Source organism: Columba livia, chromosome 1 (genome assembly GCF_036013475.1).
Source record: "Columba livia isolate bColLiv1 breed racing homer chromosome 1, bColLiv1.pat.W.v2, whole genome shotgun sequence".
Lineage (NCBI taxonomy): Eukaryota > Metazoa > Chordata > Aves > Columbiformes > Columbidae > Columba > Columba livia.
In genome coordinates this window covers 66,085,472-66,101,642 of record NC_088602.1, presented here as the reverse complement: position 1 = coordinate 66,101,642, position 16,171 = coordinate 66,085,472, and the positions used below count along the sequence as shown (strand labels likewise).

At 39.9% G+C, this 16,171-nt stretch overlaps 1 protein-coding gene across 6 annotated transcripts in view; it reads right to left on the bottom strand.

The window, feature by feature from the left end:
• ST6GAL2 (ST6 beta-galactoside alpha-2,6-sialyltransferase 2) overlaps nt 1–16,171 on the bottom strand; it is a 178,078-nt gene that overhangs the window by 34,896 nt on the left and 127,011 nt on the right. Inside the window, exon 2 of one of the 6 annotated variants that reach the window (XM_065060051.1) lies at nt 16,054–16,119. The exons of the other annotated variants lie outside the window; for them this stretch is intronic. Coding sequence (XP_064916123.1) covers nt 16,054–16,086 — 33 coding nt within the window. The 5' untranslated portion in view covers nt 16,087–16,119. The remainder of the gene's footprint in view (nt 1–16,053; nt 16,120–16,171) is intronic. 6 annotated transcript variants of the gene reach the window in all.

The following is a 16,171-nucleotide window of genomic DNA, read 5'->3' as shown; positions in this document are numbered from 1 at the left end:
CCATCTTCAGCACAGCCTGGCTTTCTGTGGGATTGATCCTTCCCTGCCCACAGAATAAGGTTTGAATCTTTTTCCCCCTGCAAAAGCACAGTTCAGGAGCAGCCCATGCCTATGCTCTGATGTCATGTGTAACTGAACATGATGGCAGGAATCTCTTAATGCCCCGAAACAAGACAGAGAAGTGCAGAGAAATGGATAGTCTACTCGGTGTCTAATAAAACACTAAAAAAAAAAATAAATTCAGCCAACATACATAACTGTATTTGGTTCCTCTCCTTCTTTTTAAGGGAACGCTTTTGATACCGTACTTGCAAAAACACATAATTCAAAAAAGGAAGGAAGTGCTTTGAGGGTTTTTTATTTAAAGCTTGACAGGATAAACGAATCATAGTCTCATTAAATCACACAAATCTCAGGCTGCACACAGACTAAACCACGAGAAATAGGACGTTAACAAATCCTCATGCAGTTCTACAGTTCCAGCACAACAGCTCATTTTATTTCTGCTCTTGGCAAGGTTAGAATAAAAGGCTTCTTTTCTTTGCTCCATAAATGTTTTTAGATGCTATATTACTTGAACTTAACACAGCAGTAATTGCACTGAAAAAGGGCAATCTGAATTGCTTCCTGAAAGAAGGGAACGTTTATACTAACACGCACATGAACAGAGAGCACAGTTACAAAAGGTCTGTTTCAATCCCATCACAAAAAAACTTGACCAAACTTACAATCACTTCCAGACAAAGATGGTTGCAGAATTTTGATTTTCCACTCTAAAGCAAAAATGTTTCTGAGATACACTGATTATCTATATCTCAATATAGCAGTAAACTTTACATCCACAGAGCGTGTTTCTACTGTACGTTCCAATAAAGCAGGTCCTACAGGCACTGTGTTTTGCTTTGCTTTTTATTACTAACTTTTTTATTAGTCCATAGTTTGTCTTTTTACATTTGTTCCAGAAAGCAAACAAGCCCTTGTTTTAAAACTCTAAAGCAGAACAATGGTAAATAAATTGTTCTCTATTTCTCAGCTCTATCTCAGTGACAATTCCTATTTGTTTACATTAGCAATGTAATTTTCTACATGCTCTATTAAAATTATCTTTGTTAATGTCTCATTTCTATACATTCATATACATACAGACAAAAAACATGCCTTCTGTAGGCTTATTTGCTCTAGGCTAAAAGCTTGAATGAAAAGTTTCACCCTGGAAGAAGGCCTGCCAAACTGAAGGATGAAGTCAGTTGAGGCTTTGTTACATTACGAATACAATCCAAAATTGAAGTTTCCTGGACTGGAACAGTTTTTTCCCCTCTTTTTTGTATATTTTAATATTTGACATGACTATGCTGATAATAGGCCAATCTACACTAGCTAGGATGTTTTGTTTGGCTTCATAAAGCAAAATAAAGTGACATTAGTATTTTTTTTTTTCTTTTTCTCCTCAATTTTGGCAGTGTTTTATTCATGGCTTAGGGCAAGATTAGTTCAAACTATAACTAGATCAACAGAAATCTCTTCTGTGGGCGATACAGCTGTTTGTAATCTGACACGAACCACTGGAACCTGAATCCTACCTGCCTGGAAATTTTGCAGAGAAACAGGATCTCTAAGAACTACCACCATGAAAACAGCATGAGAACAGTGACAATTACATCACAGTTGTTGGATTCTTCCCCCTTTGTGCAGTCATTAGTGCCCATGTACAGCACATAAGAAGTCTTCTCTCCCAGCACTTGCCATTCACTCCCTACAAGTACAAATGACTTTACAAGGTGGGAGTTACCAGAAAAAAAAAAAAAAATAGGGTCTCTGAAAGCTCTGATATCATTAAAATAGTGAGAAACCAAGGCAAGAGAGTTAGTAAGACAGAGCTGACTAGTTTGCAAGATCATGTGCATTATTTTTTTTTGTTATAAAAGTTGAAATGACAGGATAAGATTCTGAGCCCATCCTTACTGGATACAACTGTGGAATTACCATTTTATGCTAATTTTCACCATCATAAGAGACAACAGAATCTAAAACCTTGTATTTTGAGATCTACAGGCTACTAACAATGAAGCTGTGAAAGAGTAAATGCTTTTCTTACTAAGATACTTGGCAGAGGTTGTTGACATGCCTTTACCTCTAGCAGAAAGTCTCCATTTAAATACTGACTTTGAAGTCTGAAGCTAATCAGCATACATGTAACATATCCCCTTTCTTCAGTTCTTCAACAGGTGGTATTCTGAAATTTTTCATTACAATATTTGTCAGTAATTCAAATGCTGGCTATGTCTTTTTTTGGTTTCCAGCCAACAGGCAGTCCTTTGAAATATCACTGATTTCATTAAAAAGCCCTCCTTCTAAGCCTGCCTTTAAGTAGCCAAGATATGCAAACCCCCTGCCTGGCTTTTGCACGCTCTGCTTAGAAGATGCAGATGCATCTGCTTAGAAGATGCGGATGAAGCGCATCCTCTTGCCTGGCACAGAGCACAGGCGTCCTCTCAGAAAGATGTCAGACATGCCTGAAATCTCCTCTCCCTCTCCTTCTCCTCTATTCCACACCCATGGGAACCGGCTCCCTCCTGGCTATGGCAAGGAGTAGCTGGGGTCTGCCCACGCCCTCCACCCCAGCATACCCCCCTGCTTGCTTTCCCAGGGGGGTGCTTCTCAGACAGTGCTTGCTTCTCTTCAGGTTCATGGCCTTCCCAGAAAATCTGAGTTTTCCCGCACTGTGGCACCATCTGCCATTTAGGAAGGCCATCAGCGACATTCAAGCCAACCATTTGGAGAGTCAGGAACAAAGTTTGTGAGGATGAAGATGATATTTTATGTGGTTTTGCACCTTGCCTAGCGTAATACAGCCCCAATCCATGTCTGCAGCTCTTAAGTGCTAAAGGAACAGAGCAAGTAATAAAGTGAAGCCAATTCGCCACCCTAAATCAATCAGAAGCAGGTTTTCTCTGCCAGCATAAAGAGAGACTGTTCTGAAAAAGAAATCTTTGTTTTAACATAGATTGATTCCTTAGCAACACCAATCCTATCAAACCTATTCTGTCGATGGTGTTTAGCCCTGCTTCAATCCTGTTCAGACACCAAAACCAAAAAAAAATAAGTCTGACCTAAAAACTAATGCTTAACGTTTCTAACATTTTCATGATTCTTGCTTTTATTTTCTGACTCATCTATATTTCTAATTACTGTTTGTTAGTAGAGATGTTTTATTAACAGCTAAAACTGCTATAGCAGGTATGGGGTATACTACACAGGATGACAGTAAGCAAAGCAAAGCAAAGTTTCCCTATTTTCTTCAGGTTGTTTCTTAACTGCTGGAGAAAAACACATTGAAGTCCATACTAAATTTGGGTACAAAAATGCAAAAATATATACTTGCAGCAATCATAAATTACACTAAGCAGTGATGGGACTCTTGTTCTGGTCTGCAGCTGTCTTCAGTCTACTCCAAACTTCTTGGATTTTTCGGTATCTGTGCAACACCTGCTGTTTCCCCTGCCCTGCTGAGGCCAAAGAGTAAAATTCTTGTGAACCTGTATTTGGACAAGAGGTAGTACAGCAAAGTGCTGCTAATCCGCACTCACTTGTAGGAAACCTGCCACTAGTAGTAAACATACTGATTGCTAAACACAGTTTGGTGAATTGATGAAACAAAATTTACCAGTCCAATACAGCAGAAGGAACTCTATATAGGAATATTTCCTTAATGCATTGTAACTTGTACTTTATTTTAATGCATCGTACAATTTCATAGCACTTCTAGCAACTATAGTGAAATGTATGGTATAAAAACACCAAATATGAAATCTGGTATTACCTCAAGCAGTCCCTGGAGGGTCATGAGAGACACCAGGTTATTCCCAGGGAGGAATGACACAGCCCTGTGCGTTCCCATTACCCCAGTCCTGCGCTGCTACAAAGCTACAGTAGAAGCCTGCAGCATCTCACAATCCCGAAGTGACATTTAACTAGATGAATACAAAGATTTTAAGAGGACTTTACAAGCAGTGCTAGACTGGTTTACTTACAAACCACATTTATTCAAACATATCTTGTACCTCATGTTCTGCTTTTCCACTAAAGGCCCCAATTTTGTAACCCTCAACAGTCACACAAGCTCTAAGTTTTCAATTTCAGCCTAAGCTTTTCTTAAACAAGCAGACAGACAATATGTTGCACCCTAAAAGAAATACTGTTTAAAGTCAGCTGGGGAAGCAGGAGCACCCCCACCAACAGCCCTGAGGTCCAGCTCTGGACACAGAACCCCACTGACTGAATTTACACATGAGCACTGACTGGCAGCACACACCCCAAGTTCCTATTGCAAACCAGGTACCTGGATATCACCACATTTCAGTCTGAAGATGCTGTACTTCTACAGATTTTCCTTTCTTCTATTTTAACCACTTTTTGAGATTGCTAAGTCTCTCCAGATTGCTTCGAAAGCAGCATAAATTATTAACAGTGAACTAATTTATGATGAAATGGACTTATCATACTAACTACTGATAATTTTTTTAAGCTTTAATTGTTCAAATTTGATACAGCTCTTTAAGAATCCTATGCAATGTGCTTTCACAATTCTCAATGGATAGTATTTATCTGACTTATTTACTAATTACTTCCAAATTACAAGTGTCCCTCAGGTCTGAATCATTTTTGATGAAAGAATGAGCAGACTTACATAGTTTTATACCATGAGGGAAGAGAAATTAAAGGAAAAGAATTTGCATGGCTCAGATAAAGGAAAGTTTCATTTCTTTAAAGTGTTTTCCAGCTTTATTACCGCATGCAGGTAACAGTTTTGTCTGTTAAATCTCCCACACCATCATCATGTCAAGATCTCTGCTTAGGTTTTTTCAGTAAATGGAAATGACCATCAAAACCTATGGCAAAAGCAGTACTTCAGACTGCTGATACTGTAAATGTCACTGTTTCCATAAAGAACCTGAGTATGGACAAGCACATGTAGAACAACCACATATTTTCAAGCCATTTAAACAGAACATGCCCAAGGGCATGCTGTAGAGAAGCCCACGTCTCTGTCAGTGGGTAACGTACACAGTTTCCTTTCCAGGAGTCAGAGAATCCAAGTTTATGTGAATTCTAGTATATCACTTTTCTGCCAAGCACATTGTTCTAAGAAACAGGCACACCGGTGTCTTTAGTTTAAAATCAATTTCACTTGGCCTGGGCATCAGAGAATCAGCGAAAAAAAATAGGCTTTTAGTATACAACATTTGCTTTCTAAAAGCACTTTATTGGAATATGTAACATTGTTAATATAATACATACTTTATGTACTCCGTGTACGCTCTCAACAGCTACTATTTTTCCAGCATTTCAGCCAGTGACTGGTAACTCCAGATGACAGTCCTGTGTTCCCTCCAGCATCACCATATCCCTATAACTACCTCCTGATTTCCAAAACTTCAGGAGAAGTAGCATCCCGATTCTGAACCACCTCCAAGACCTATGCACCAGTCACCACTGCTGCAAGTCTTGATCCAATCTGCCTTTATCCTGATGACACTTCTACTCAGCATACCTGTTTTTTCAAGTCACTTGACATTTTCCTGAGTGCTTCTCATACATGGAACTTGAAATTTTCTTCTTTTGTAACCTCACTTCAGCTGGAAGGAAAATGAGAGGAATCTTCTGCTTAAAATGGTTGTGCATTTCAAAGAACAAAAATAAAACTGCTTTGTTTAGGGGATCTAAATAAAAAACTCAATTTTGCTTTACAGCCCAAAACCGCAGTGGAACTGATGTGGTATCAAATATTACCTTCTGAGAAACTTGGACAGTGGGGAAATAGACAATCAATTCTTGTTGCTCTGCTGCTACTGACCACACTTCTGCTTTATAGCTGATTCTAAACAACTGGGGAGGCTGGGGGGCGGGCAGGAAAACACCTCTAAAGAGGCTCACTTTAATCCAGTGGTAAGGTGAGGAAGACTTCAAACTATCGCACATACTTACTGGGTCTGTTCTGCACTTATAACGCAGTTTTGAGCTGTGAATCTCCAGTAGTGTCCATCCCACAGCTTTATTGTCTTTGTATAGCTGTATCATTGTCTGGCTGTTAATGTTCCTGCCTCATTTACTTAAAATGTTAAAAGCCAGCAAATGTGGAAATAATATCAAGTATTTAATGAGAGGTATTTTAAGTGTTGTACCTCTTAACTATTCTTTAGAAAATAAGCAAGCAAATTCAGAAACAGAGTTAAAGTGGCACTATCAAAAAGCAAACTACTGTAGAAAGAGGACTTTACTTTCTTGAGCTGGAGCATATATCTACCTTAGCCATGCTGAACTCGGCAGTCAAGGCTATGAATTACTACTGGCTGCCTGACTGATTAGACATGGTCCTGGTATGCCTGAGACCTTCCAAACACAGCAGGGGATACTGCAGCAGTAGACAATACCATAATATTGCAGTATTACAAGCTATGCAGTTTTCTATCCCTTCTCTCAGCTTGTGCAATGGGTTTATGAGACTCCTTGGAATATTTCATCTGCAAGCACGAGACGGAGTACTGCCAGTAGTAACTCAAAGCTTTGCAGCTCTGCAGTCTGAAAAGCACAGACACACTCTTTCTAGAAATGCCACAAAGATAAAAAGTCATTGAGGTGATCCCCTCCAGTGGGGCCCTGCTTACTGAAGAAATCATTCAGGGAGTCCCTATGCAGAGCACTACAGTACTGTGCAGTGATGCTTGAGCTAGCTCAGGAATCAAAAAATGCACCCTTGATTCTATATATTTTGAACTGCATTTCCTCTTTGATGGCTATGGTTTTGATGCTGTCACCACCTGAAGAAACCTCGGGGCACTTTCAACTGCCACTAGTTATTGTTTAAAAAAAATAAAAAGCCTCTGCATCGTACATGACAAAAGAAAAGTTCCATATATACAGTGGGCTCTAGCTGAGCCCTCATTTATCTCATGACGACCTTGCAAGAGCAACATATATTTCAATGACTGCAAGGCTTAATTATTTTAATTCTGTGGTCCAGGAGTTTTCAGCGGGGTTTCTCTACTGCTTGCAGATTTTGCAGACTGTAGCAGTATATCTGATCACTGGTTTAAGTAGCTGTGATCACATTACACCCACCCGGCACTCTTCTCATTGGCTGCCTACATAGTGGCAGATTGATTTTTAGCTGGCTCTGTTGGTCTTTTTAGTGCTCCTAATAACAAAATGCCTGAGCAAATAGAAAACCTTCTGATGGGTATTTCATGCAGACACCCTTTTTCTGAATTAACCCATGATAATCTACTGTATCTTGACAGACAACTGTATGTACAAGTACAGATGGCAAACAGGACAAAGACTGCGCCTTGCACAGACATGGAGCAACTCCTGGTCTCATGAGCTGCAGAACTCAGCAGGTGCTGCATAATCCTGCCTGTAAGAGTGTCATACCAAGCAGTGATCAGCAGCACCTTATCTCTTCCAGGAGCAGCATCTCCTGACTTCTTCCAAGTCGCTCACAGTGCTTCTAAACTCCAGCCCCGGAAAGAAAAATAACAGTCAAACATTGACTTCAAACACTCTCAGCCTCTGCCTCAGGGTGAGGACTCATTCCAGCTTGACATCTGTTCCAGCCCTGATCACACTGTCTATAAAGTGACTCTGTCAAATTAATTCAGTGTCTTTAAATACAGCATATTTAGAGACCTTCCCTCATTTGGCTGCATCTAACAATAGCAAGTATCTGCAATGGCATGCTTGGGTCTTCACGTCACCCAGAAACCAGAACTCAGGGTGGAGGGAAGGGCTGGTGCATAACTAGGTCTCACTCCTATTCAGAATCAAGTCACAGCCAAAGTGACCCTAACTTGAGAAATAAAAAGCATTTCCAGGCCCACAAACATTTTCTCTATATTTTCTAAGCTCTATCTGAAATTTCATAATTTTGGCAGCTACACATTTCAAGCTACAGATGTTTAGACACAATGAAGAGCAGCTCAAGAGCACACACAGAGAACACTGATCCAAATCTTAGGCTATCGCCACCTTCACGGCTTTCTACAGCAGGAGCTGCCACTAGGGAAACCCTGAATGATGAGATGGCCATCAACCAGAATAATTTTTGGCCTGGAGGTGAGAGTATAACTAGGCCAACAGAGATGCTCTCTTTGACCAAGCAGAGAGGGAGAAGCTGTATTAAGCAGTGAGATTTCAAACCAGACGGCCCAAAAAGCTCTCCAGTGATAGTCAGGTGGGAGTAAGACCTGAACTTCTTGGGTGGATATAGGGTTAATGCTTCTGTCCTACCACATATGCCTGTACACAGCCATGCACAATCTTGCAGCAAGTTATACTTCTCTGAATTTATCCTTTTCTTTTTTTTTTTTTTTAAAAAAAAGGCAAAAATACAATCAGCCTGAACAAGAAATAGCAGTGAACAATTAAGATGGAATGAATATCAACTATGCGGAAATATTTCTAATGGAAAGATTAGCTTTCTACAACAAACTCCAGTTTTAACCTTCATAACTTCAACAAAGTAAAACCCAGCCACTTGAAATTTCACAGTCATGGTCTTGTGCCAAGGAAAGCTTCTCTGGAAAGTTTGAGGTAGATTGGCCAAGGCATCCTGGAGATACGAGAGTTCCAGAAAAGTGAGGTGTTCTCCATTTCTTGGACTCCATCCTAATTTTTTTTGGCTCATAATAACCTCAAAATGGTTGGCTTAGACATTCTGAATTTGCTTGGCTACTACCAGTGCCTTTGACTAGTTGCAAGCTATTTTATTACTAAATGTGGGTTTCTGCAAATTCTGAGTGCTGCGGTTGTTAACACCACATGTTGGCTTGTATATACCACAGGCAAGCCAGTCTGGCCCGCTGCAGGGTCCTCCAGCACCTCATCAGCTGTGCTCAGGAGGCAGCACCAAAGCCCATGACCCTTCCCTTCGGTCTGACTGGATATAAGAACTCGGCTGGACTTGACAGTCTCCATGGGGGAGCTGCATTAGGCCAAAGAGCAATGGCTCCAGGGTGCTTTCAAGCCTTGCCAATACCAAAGTGCCTCTCTGGTAAAGGTAAGCACACACCCGGCTGTGATGGTTTCCTCCCCAGTCTTATTGTCATCCTCCTACTACTGCTTCAATCCATACTTAGCCTTACTCCCTGATGTGCACAAAACTTTTCCCAGGGAACACACACGTAACTCCCAAGTACCCCCTCCTCTGTGGATTACTGATCCAATCTATTTTCCATTTCCACAGTGATGGAAAACTCCATCAGGGTGCTTCTACTGCAGCCTATTCCCTCTCACTGCTCCATTCCTTTGGTCTCCAAGGCCCTCTTCTAGACTGGGAGCCTTGTGCACATAGACACAACAAAACTCATTAGACTTCTGGGCAGGAAAACCCAGGAGGGAAAGATCTCAGCCCTCAAGAAGCATATTTCCCCTGAGCCAACTAAAAGCTTTGATAAACCCTGGAAAGCTGTGGATAACAAAGTTGTTCCTGATGGGGACTGCTCTGTTCATAATCTTGATTTTGATAACAGACACTGTGGCAACCTCATGGATCTCATGACACAGCCTTCAGCATGGTCAACTACTTTAAGCATATTTCCCTTGACAATGACTGTCACCTGCCAGGTTTCCAGGAAAACAAGCAGTGCACAGCTGATCAGTGGTGGAAAACATTAGGACATTAAAAACATTTCCCGGTGAAGTATGTTTCTACACAGAAAATGCCTCAGTTACAGGGAGACCTATTTTTCTTGAGATGCACACATGCATGACTCCCATTCACAGGAGCTATGTGAGTGCATCCAAAGTACAATAGGCTGGAAAGTGTCTACATTTACCAAACATCGATCCCACACAGAAGTGCTTTTTGAGAATGACACGTTCTTTGATCTACTGCATCTTACTTTTGCTTTTCAGAAACAAAAGATTTCTCCATGACCACGTCACCTAGATTTAAAAAATAAAAATGGTGATATGAGCACAAGAAAAATCTTTCACTGCCCTTTGGGAAGGGGTCCTACCCCCCTCCACCTCACTGATTGTGGTGTGAGCTAATGAAAAGAGCATGAGGAGAATCTGCCTGCACGCTCCTCCCTCTCTCAATCCACAGTGGGCCAGTCACACTCTGACCCTAACTTAACACTTGGGCTGTAAACTTACTTAACACTTGGAGAAGAATTTATTTTTTCAAACATACTGATGGCAGCATATGGCCCATCGACAGGTTTATTATTCTAAGACACTTTTTCCACCAGGTTATAGGCTTTTTTATAAACATATGTTTCAGCACATAATAAAATCCCTAAGAACTGTTGCTGAAACATAATCACCACGCAGGCACAGAAACTACTTTTCAAGGTTTGTCAAGATAATGAAAGAAACAATCTTTTAAGGGACGTACAGTTTTCTAAATGTCTTTTAAATCTAAAGGTACTGAGAGTTATTCATGTTAAACAAAGCCAACCAAACAAAAGCAAAAAAAAAAAAAAAAGAAAATAGAAGAAAAGAGGGAGTTCTCTTTGTTAATGACACATTATTCTCAATTTTGTCAAAGTAAGCATTTTTATACTTAGTAAAACCTCTCCTTTCGCTAAGTAGACCTTTAAATCAGGACATGTATTTTATGGGTGAATGATAAGCTTCTGAAATAGAGGTGGCAAATTATAAAGAAAATGTCAACACAACTACAGTCACACAAACTCATAAATGTAAAACCACCCTTGATATTGTGTCCTTCAGTAGTACTAATAAAAGGTCTGTGTATGAAGTCAAGGTAGTTAGACCATGGCCTTGCATTTGCAAGACTATATCCAAGTTAAATATCTAAAAACATGTCACTGCTTGATTCTCCCATAAAGCACATCTGTGTTCTTAAGAAATAACACTTCTTGTCTATGCATTTATAATGCTATTTCTATGGAAGTGCCACAATCTTCAGAAACAAAAAATTACACGGTTTACACTGCTGTCTTAAAAAAATTCCTGTGCTCCTCTTATTCTTAATGCTTCCTCTATAACACCTCATGATGTATTTAGCCCCAATGGCCTTTTCTGTAAAACGAGCCTCTTCAATACATCAAAATATGACCCAACTCACATATGTTTCCTAAAAGCTGTTTCCTACCACCCAAGTTTATTGTCTCCTGTTGAAAGGAGCCTGCAGCTGGAATACAAACTAGGACTCACAAGGGTCTAGATCCCAAGCCCACTTAAAAGTAGTGCAAGACCTTTCCTTGATTTTATGGGACTAGGTATCAGGCCTGTAGTTCACTGAAGACACTAGAGGCCTTCCTGATAATGGTACAATGATACAAATGATTAGATAGGCCTTAATCACAAGAAAAAAGATTTGCAGCCACTTTGAACACTTCTTTGGCATTTAGGGTATTTTGGGGAAGAAAAAGCACTTCTGGGTTTCCCCATCACAATCACATTCCCCACAAAACACAGAAGTTTTAAGACACTGGAAAAAAAAAAACTGTGACCAGCAGATTTGATCCTTAAAGGAAAAAAATCCCTAATTTTATCAGAGGCCTACTGTTATAATTGGCATGCATGAGCTTGCATTCAAAGAAAACTCATTTGTTAAAATTAATCACCAAGTTCTCAGCCAATTTGTCAGTAACTACCGTCAAGTCTGGACATGATTAGCTTCACTGGGAGATACAGTATGCCCTCTATAATGCTTCCACAGGAGGAAATGCTAAACCCGGTGAAGCCTTTGAACATTTTGCAGGCAACTTCAGAAGGAGCCAGGACCTCATGGATGCTGCTGCATGCTCTGCTTTTTGCTGCTTTTACAGATTAAGCCCTTCTAGAAGACACAGGCCAACAACTCCAATAATAAAATGTGCTCTTTCACCACCAGCAGACAGAGCAGGATGAGCAATCGCAGGTCCCTATGCTGTGTTTGGAAACACTTGGCTGGCTGGATCAGTTTGGGTCTACGATGAGGCGTGATGTGCTTGTTAGCCACTCTAATGAGTCTTTCGACGAAGGGGCTGGCTCTGCTCATCTAATTGCGGTGGCTGCTCCCGCGATGTGGAAACCTGTCTATTAGAAACCACATTTCACAGGTGACTAAACAGCCATCAGATGGTAACAGCTTTCATTTGTTACTGACCTCCATTTCCCACCGCAGTGAAATGGGAGAATGGCCCGATACCGTGTTACCAGTCAAACACGTCCTGCTCTCTGTGGTGAATTATAAAATACCCACAACATTTTTCAGATTTGCAATGCATTGTGTTGAAACAGCACTTTGAATTAGCATCTTCTTACCTAGGAATCAGCCTCATAGAAGAATGTCAAATTCTGCACTACTCAGTTAGACAAAGACTGAGGGCATTTTGGACCATGACTGTAGAGCACGTCACTACATTTTTATACACAGAAGGTATTTACTTAGGTCCTTGTTCCTCAAAAAGAACATCATGGGCAGAAGAGACATGGTATTTCATAGAGACAGGATCAGAGTCTTTGCTGAGGGACAGACATGACAATGATCAGACCAAAAGTAGTCCTTACGGCAATGGACTCCACTACCAAAATGAAATACGGAACTTAGTATAGCAGAGCTACTTTAAACTGAGGATCCCAGAAACATCCCTCATTAAACTTTACATCCTCTGGAACTTTTGGCTCCATCCATGACATAATGGATTCACAAAGTTGCAGAACAAACCACCCCATCTCACTAAGTCCCCTGCATCTGACGGGTCACCTATCTTCCACCCAGACAGGTTTATGTCACAAGGGAAGAAGAAACTCTTTCCACAGTTAACAGGTATTTGGTTCATATGATTTTGTGTTCAGTCCCCAGAGAGCACTTGCAGTCACTTCACAACCCTAGCTATAAAATGCCCTAATCTCATATAGTATTTATACAATCTAATACAATAAACAGTGGATTGTACAAAACCTGTGGTGAATACTACTCCGATGACAACTGCAAAGCTATGCAATGAATAACATTTACTTTTCATTTACATTTAGATTTCTGAAATGCAACCTTCCAGAAAGCACAATGCAATAAGCACACACACATGTCTCCAGTGAAATGTCACAGCAATCCAGGCCACCACATCCCAGAGCCCAGCTCTGCTCCACTTCCCCAGCTCCCACCCAACCTCTGGCCTGGAAGATGTGGCACCTCCAAAGCAACTGGTGTCAGAGCGGGCTTTGAAGGCCTGTAGACAAACAGACTCTGTCAGAGCATCTGCCAGGAGCAAGTTCCCAAGGTCAAGGACCCTAGTCAAGAACACTGGCAACAGCTCCCTGTCATTTAACTCTTCAAGTGTTTATCCTCCTGAAAGTAGACAATCTTTGAAAAATGTATACAACAAACAAAATTATTTGGGCATGCTCTGCCATCCAGGCCAACTATTAAAGGTCTGTTTCTAGTCTACGTAAAATTTGCAGACTAAATAGAAATAAATCTGAATTTCTTTTCAAAGTTACTTTTCTCATAGTGTTACTGATAAAGAAAATCAGTTTTCTATGGTTGCACCATAGACGAGACTGGATCTACAATACAATAAGTTTGTAAGACCCGTAACAAATATCAGGGTTTTTTACATTATTCTCAGGTGTAATATGGTAGATGTAGTAATCTTTTCATGTAATCTTGTACCCTAAATATGACACCACGAGTTTTAATAAATTCCATTTATTATAGAACTAATATATACAATTAAGCACATGAAGCAGGGGTTACTGTATCTGAACCCTTTACTATAAATTCTTTGTGGCACAGACTTCATCCCATGCCCCTGCTTTTACATTCTTAAAATAATTTTCAAGACAAATAATATCACTTGACTTAACTTCAGTAAGCTTTTCAAACTTTCAGGAAAAAAAAAGTAATTGCAACTTTCCCATTTGTGTCATGGTTTGGTGGCTACCTACATATGAATGACGGAGTTTTACAGAAGATCAAAACATATGGCATATGAAGAGATGCAGAACAATTGCTCTGCATTAACACCAGCAAAATCACAAAACAACTGCTTTCAGTTATGCGAATTGAAAATGTAGCGGCACGACTGCAAATGAGAGCCTAAAAAGTGCAAAGTTCAGGAAAAAGCCACGCATACAGCTGCTCCAAAAATAACTGTGGTCAGATAAAAGTCTGAAAGCAATTATTTGGGCCAAATATTGTACACAGACCACTGCACTAAGCTTCTATCATTACACAAGACAAAAGTTCAGACGGTGCCCAATAAACCACTTACTCTATTAATTATATTCAAGTGTGGCAGTCTAACACTTGGTAATAACTAATAACAAGGAAAATAATTTAAAGAAAAGTATCTGATGTTATATATTTCTTTCTTTTTCATTCATCAGTACCAATATTACTAGCCAGCCTTTCTAACACACTTCAAACGCATGAAAGGGATACTGCTTAGTGTCAGGAAGAGCTATTTAAGGGTTGTAAACCTTTACTCTGAGGAAGCCAACAGTCTTACTTGACAAAAATTATTTCTGCACTACGAAAGCAGCAGTAAAGCCAGAATTTCCATTCTTTGAATCAAGTCCCACACCTTTGTTCCAAAGTTACGGTGTCACGGGGTCGCCCAATTTTTTTGTAGCAGCAACAGCACCGCAGCAGACCTTTGCAGATCCACAGACTTCCCACTAAACCTATTCCCCGGATTTATCTGCCTTCACACGAATCACACAGCATTTGTATACATCTGAGATTTTAACAGTATTTGCAGCAATTTCTTATTGAGATAATTAATATTAGAAAGTTATTTAATATATTTTTGCTTCTTTTAATGCCATTAGTAGCTAAACACACACAAAATGAGACGACACTGTATGCCTAAGTACTTCTCTGTAGACCGCCAGCCAGTCACTTAGCAAATACAGAGAAGTTCCCAAAACACAGTCTGAAAATCACTGCAGAGGCATTTGCATATAATTTCTAATGGACCAGTAGCATTCCTGCAATTTATGTAAAATCCAGCATGCTCCACTAGTATATGCAGTAACTACCATACACAGCATCAATTCACAATGGAATTGTTAGGATGCTACCAACTGGATGCAGTTTTATCTCATTTCACTAATCTGAAATAGAAAAAAAAAAAATAAATCAACTTCTGTCAGATTACAATTAATTTCTATTTTGCTTTCTTAATTTTAAAGCAGGAAATGGTATCTCCAGATTTTGCTTATGCACAATTCTTATGTTTAATCAAAGAGGGCATATAACAGACAATAATTTTGCAGATTTCAAAGACAGAGATAAGGTGAATTTTATCCACAGCGTCTTTCCACTGGGATGTTTACATAAGCAATCCTAACATCCCTTTAAATTACTTTTATAGAGTTTTTATAACACTTTCTCTATTGTTTGGCCTTTCTTTTCCTTTCTTCAGTAGAAAATGCATCACAAAACATTTATGTAGAGGTTTGTAACTTTGCAACAAACCTCTAAAATTTGTATACATACTCCACCTCTGAATGTGCAGTGTGGACAATGCTGGGAAATCCTGTCCTCTGCCCAGATGAACTGTAGAAGAAAGAGTTCTCTGACTACCACATCAGGAGTTGTGGAGGTCCTAGCCTCCATAACAGCAGACTTTTGCCTACAAATAGTTCAAAGTTATCACTTAAAAGATCTCCAATCCAGCTGCAGAATCAGTGCCAAATATCCTTGGGTTTGAATACACAGGCAGGACCTCACCTCCAGACTCTATCACAGCTTCTCATTCAGCAACAGCTTTGCCCAATAGCGCAGCTTTCAGTCTTAGCAAGACACACAAAATCAGCAGGCAACAACCACAGGACTTCCAGTCAGACAGTATTTTAATCAGAAAGCACATCTGAAGGAAAAATACCTCTTAACTAAAAAATAATAAAAACCCCTGTTAAAAAAAATAAGAACAACAAAACTGCAAGGGCTTCATCTTTAAATGGAAAAAATGTAGCGATTCTTTCCCCATATCCAAAAGCCCCATGCTATCAAAACCAGCTGAATTACTTTTGCATGAGTTTTCCAACAACAACAACAAAAAGGATATATACATATATATGTATTAAAATTACCTGGATGCAGACACCACGCCTGGAAAGTTTCATTGCAAAGGGTTAAAGTTCAGAAAGTTTGCAAGACTGAAAAAGGAAAATCAGATTGTAAACCAAGCAAAAACCTTAACCTTGAGGT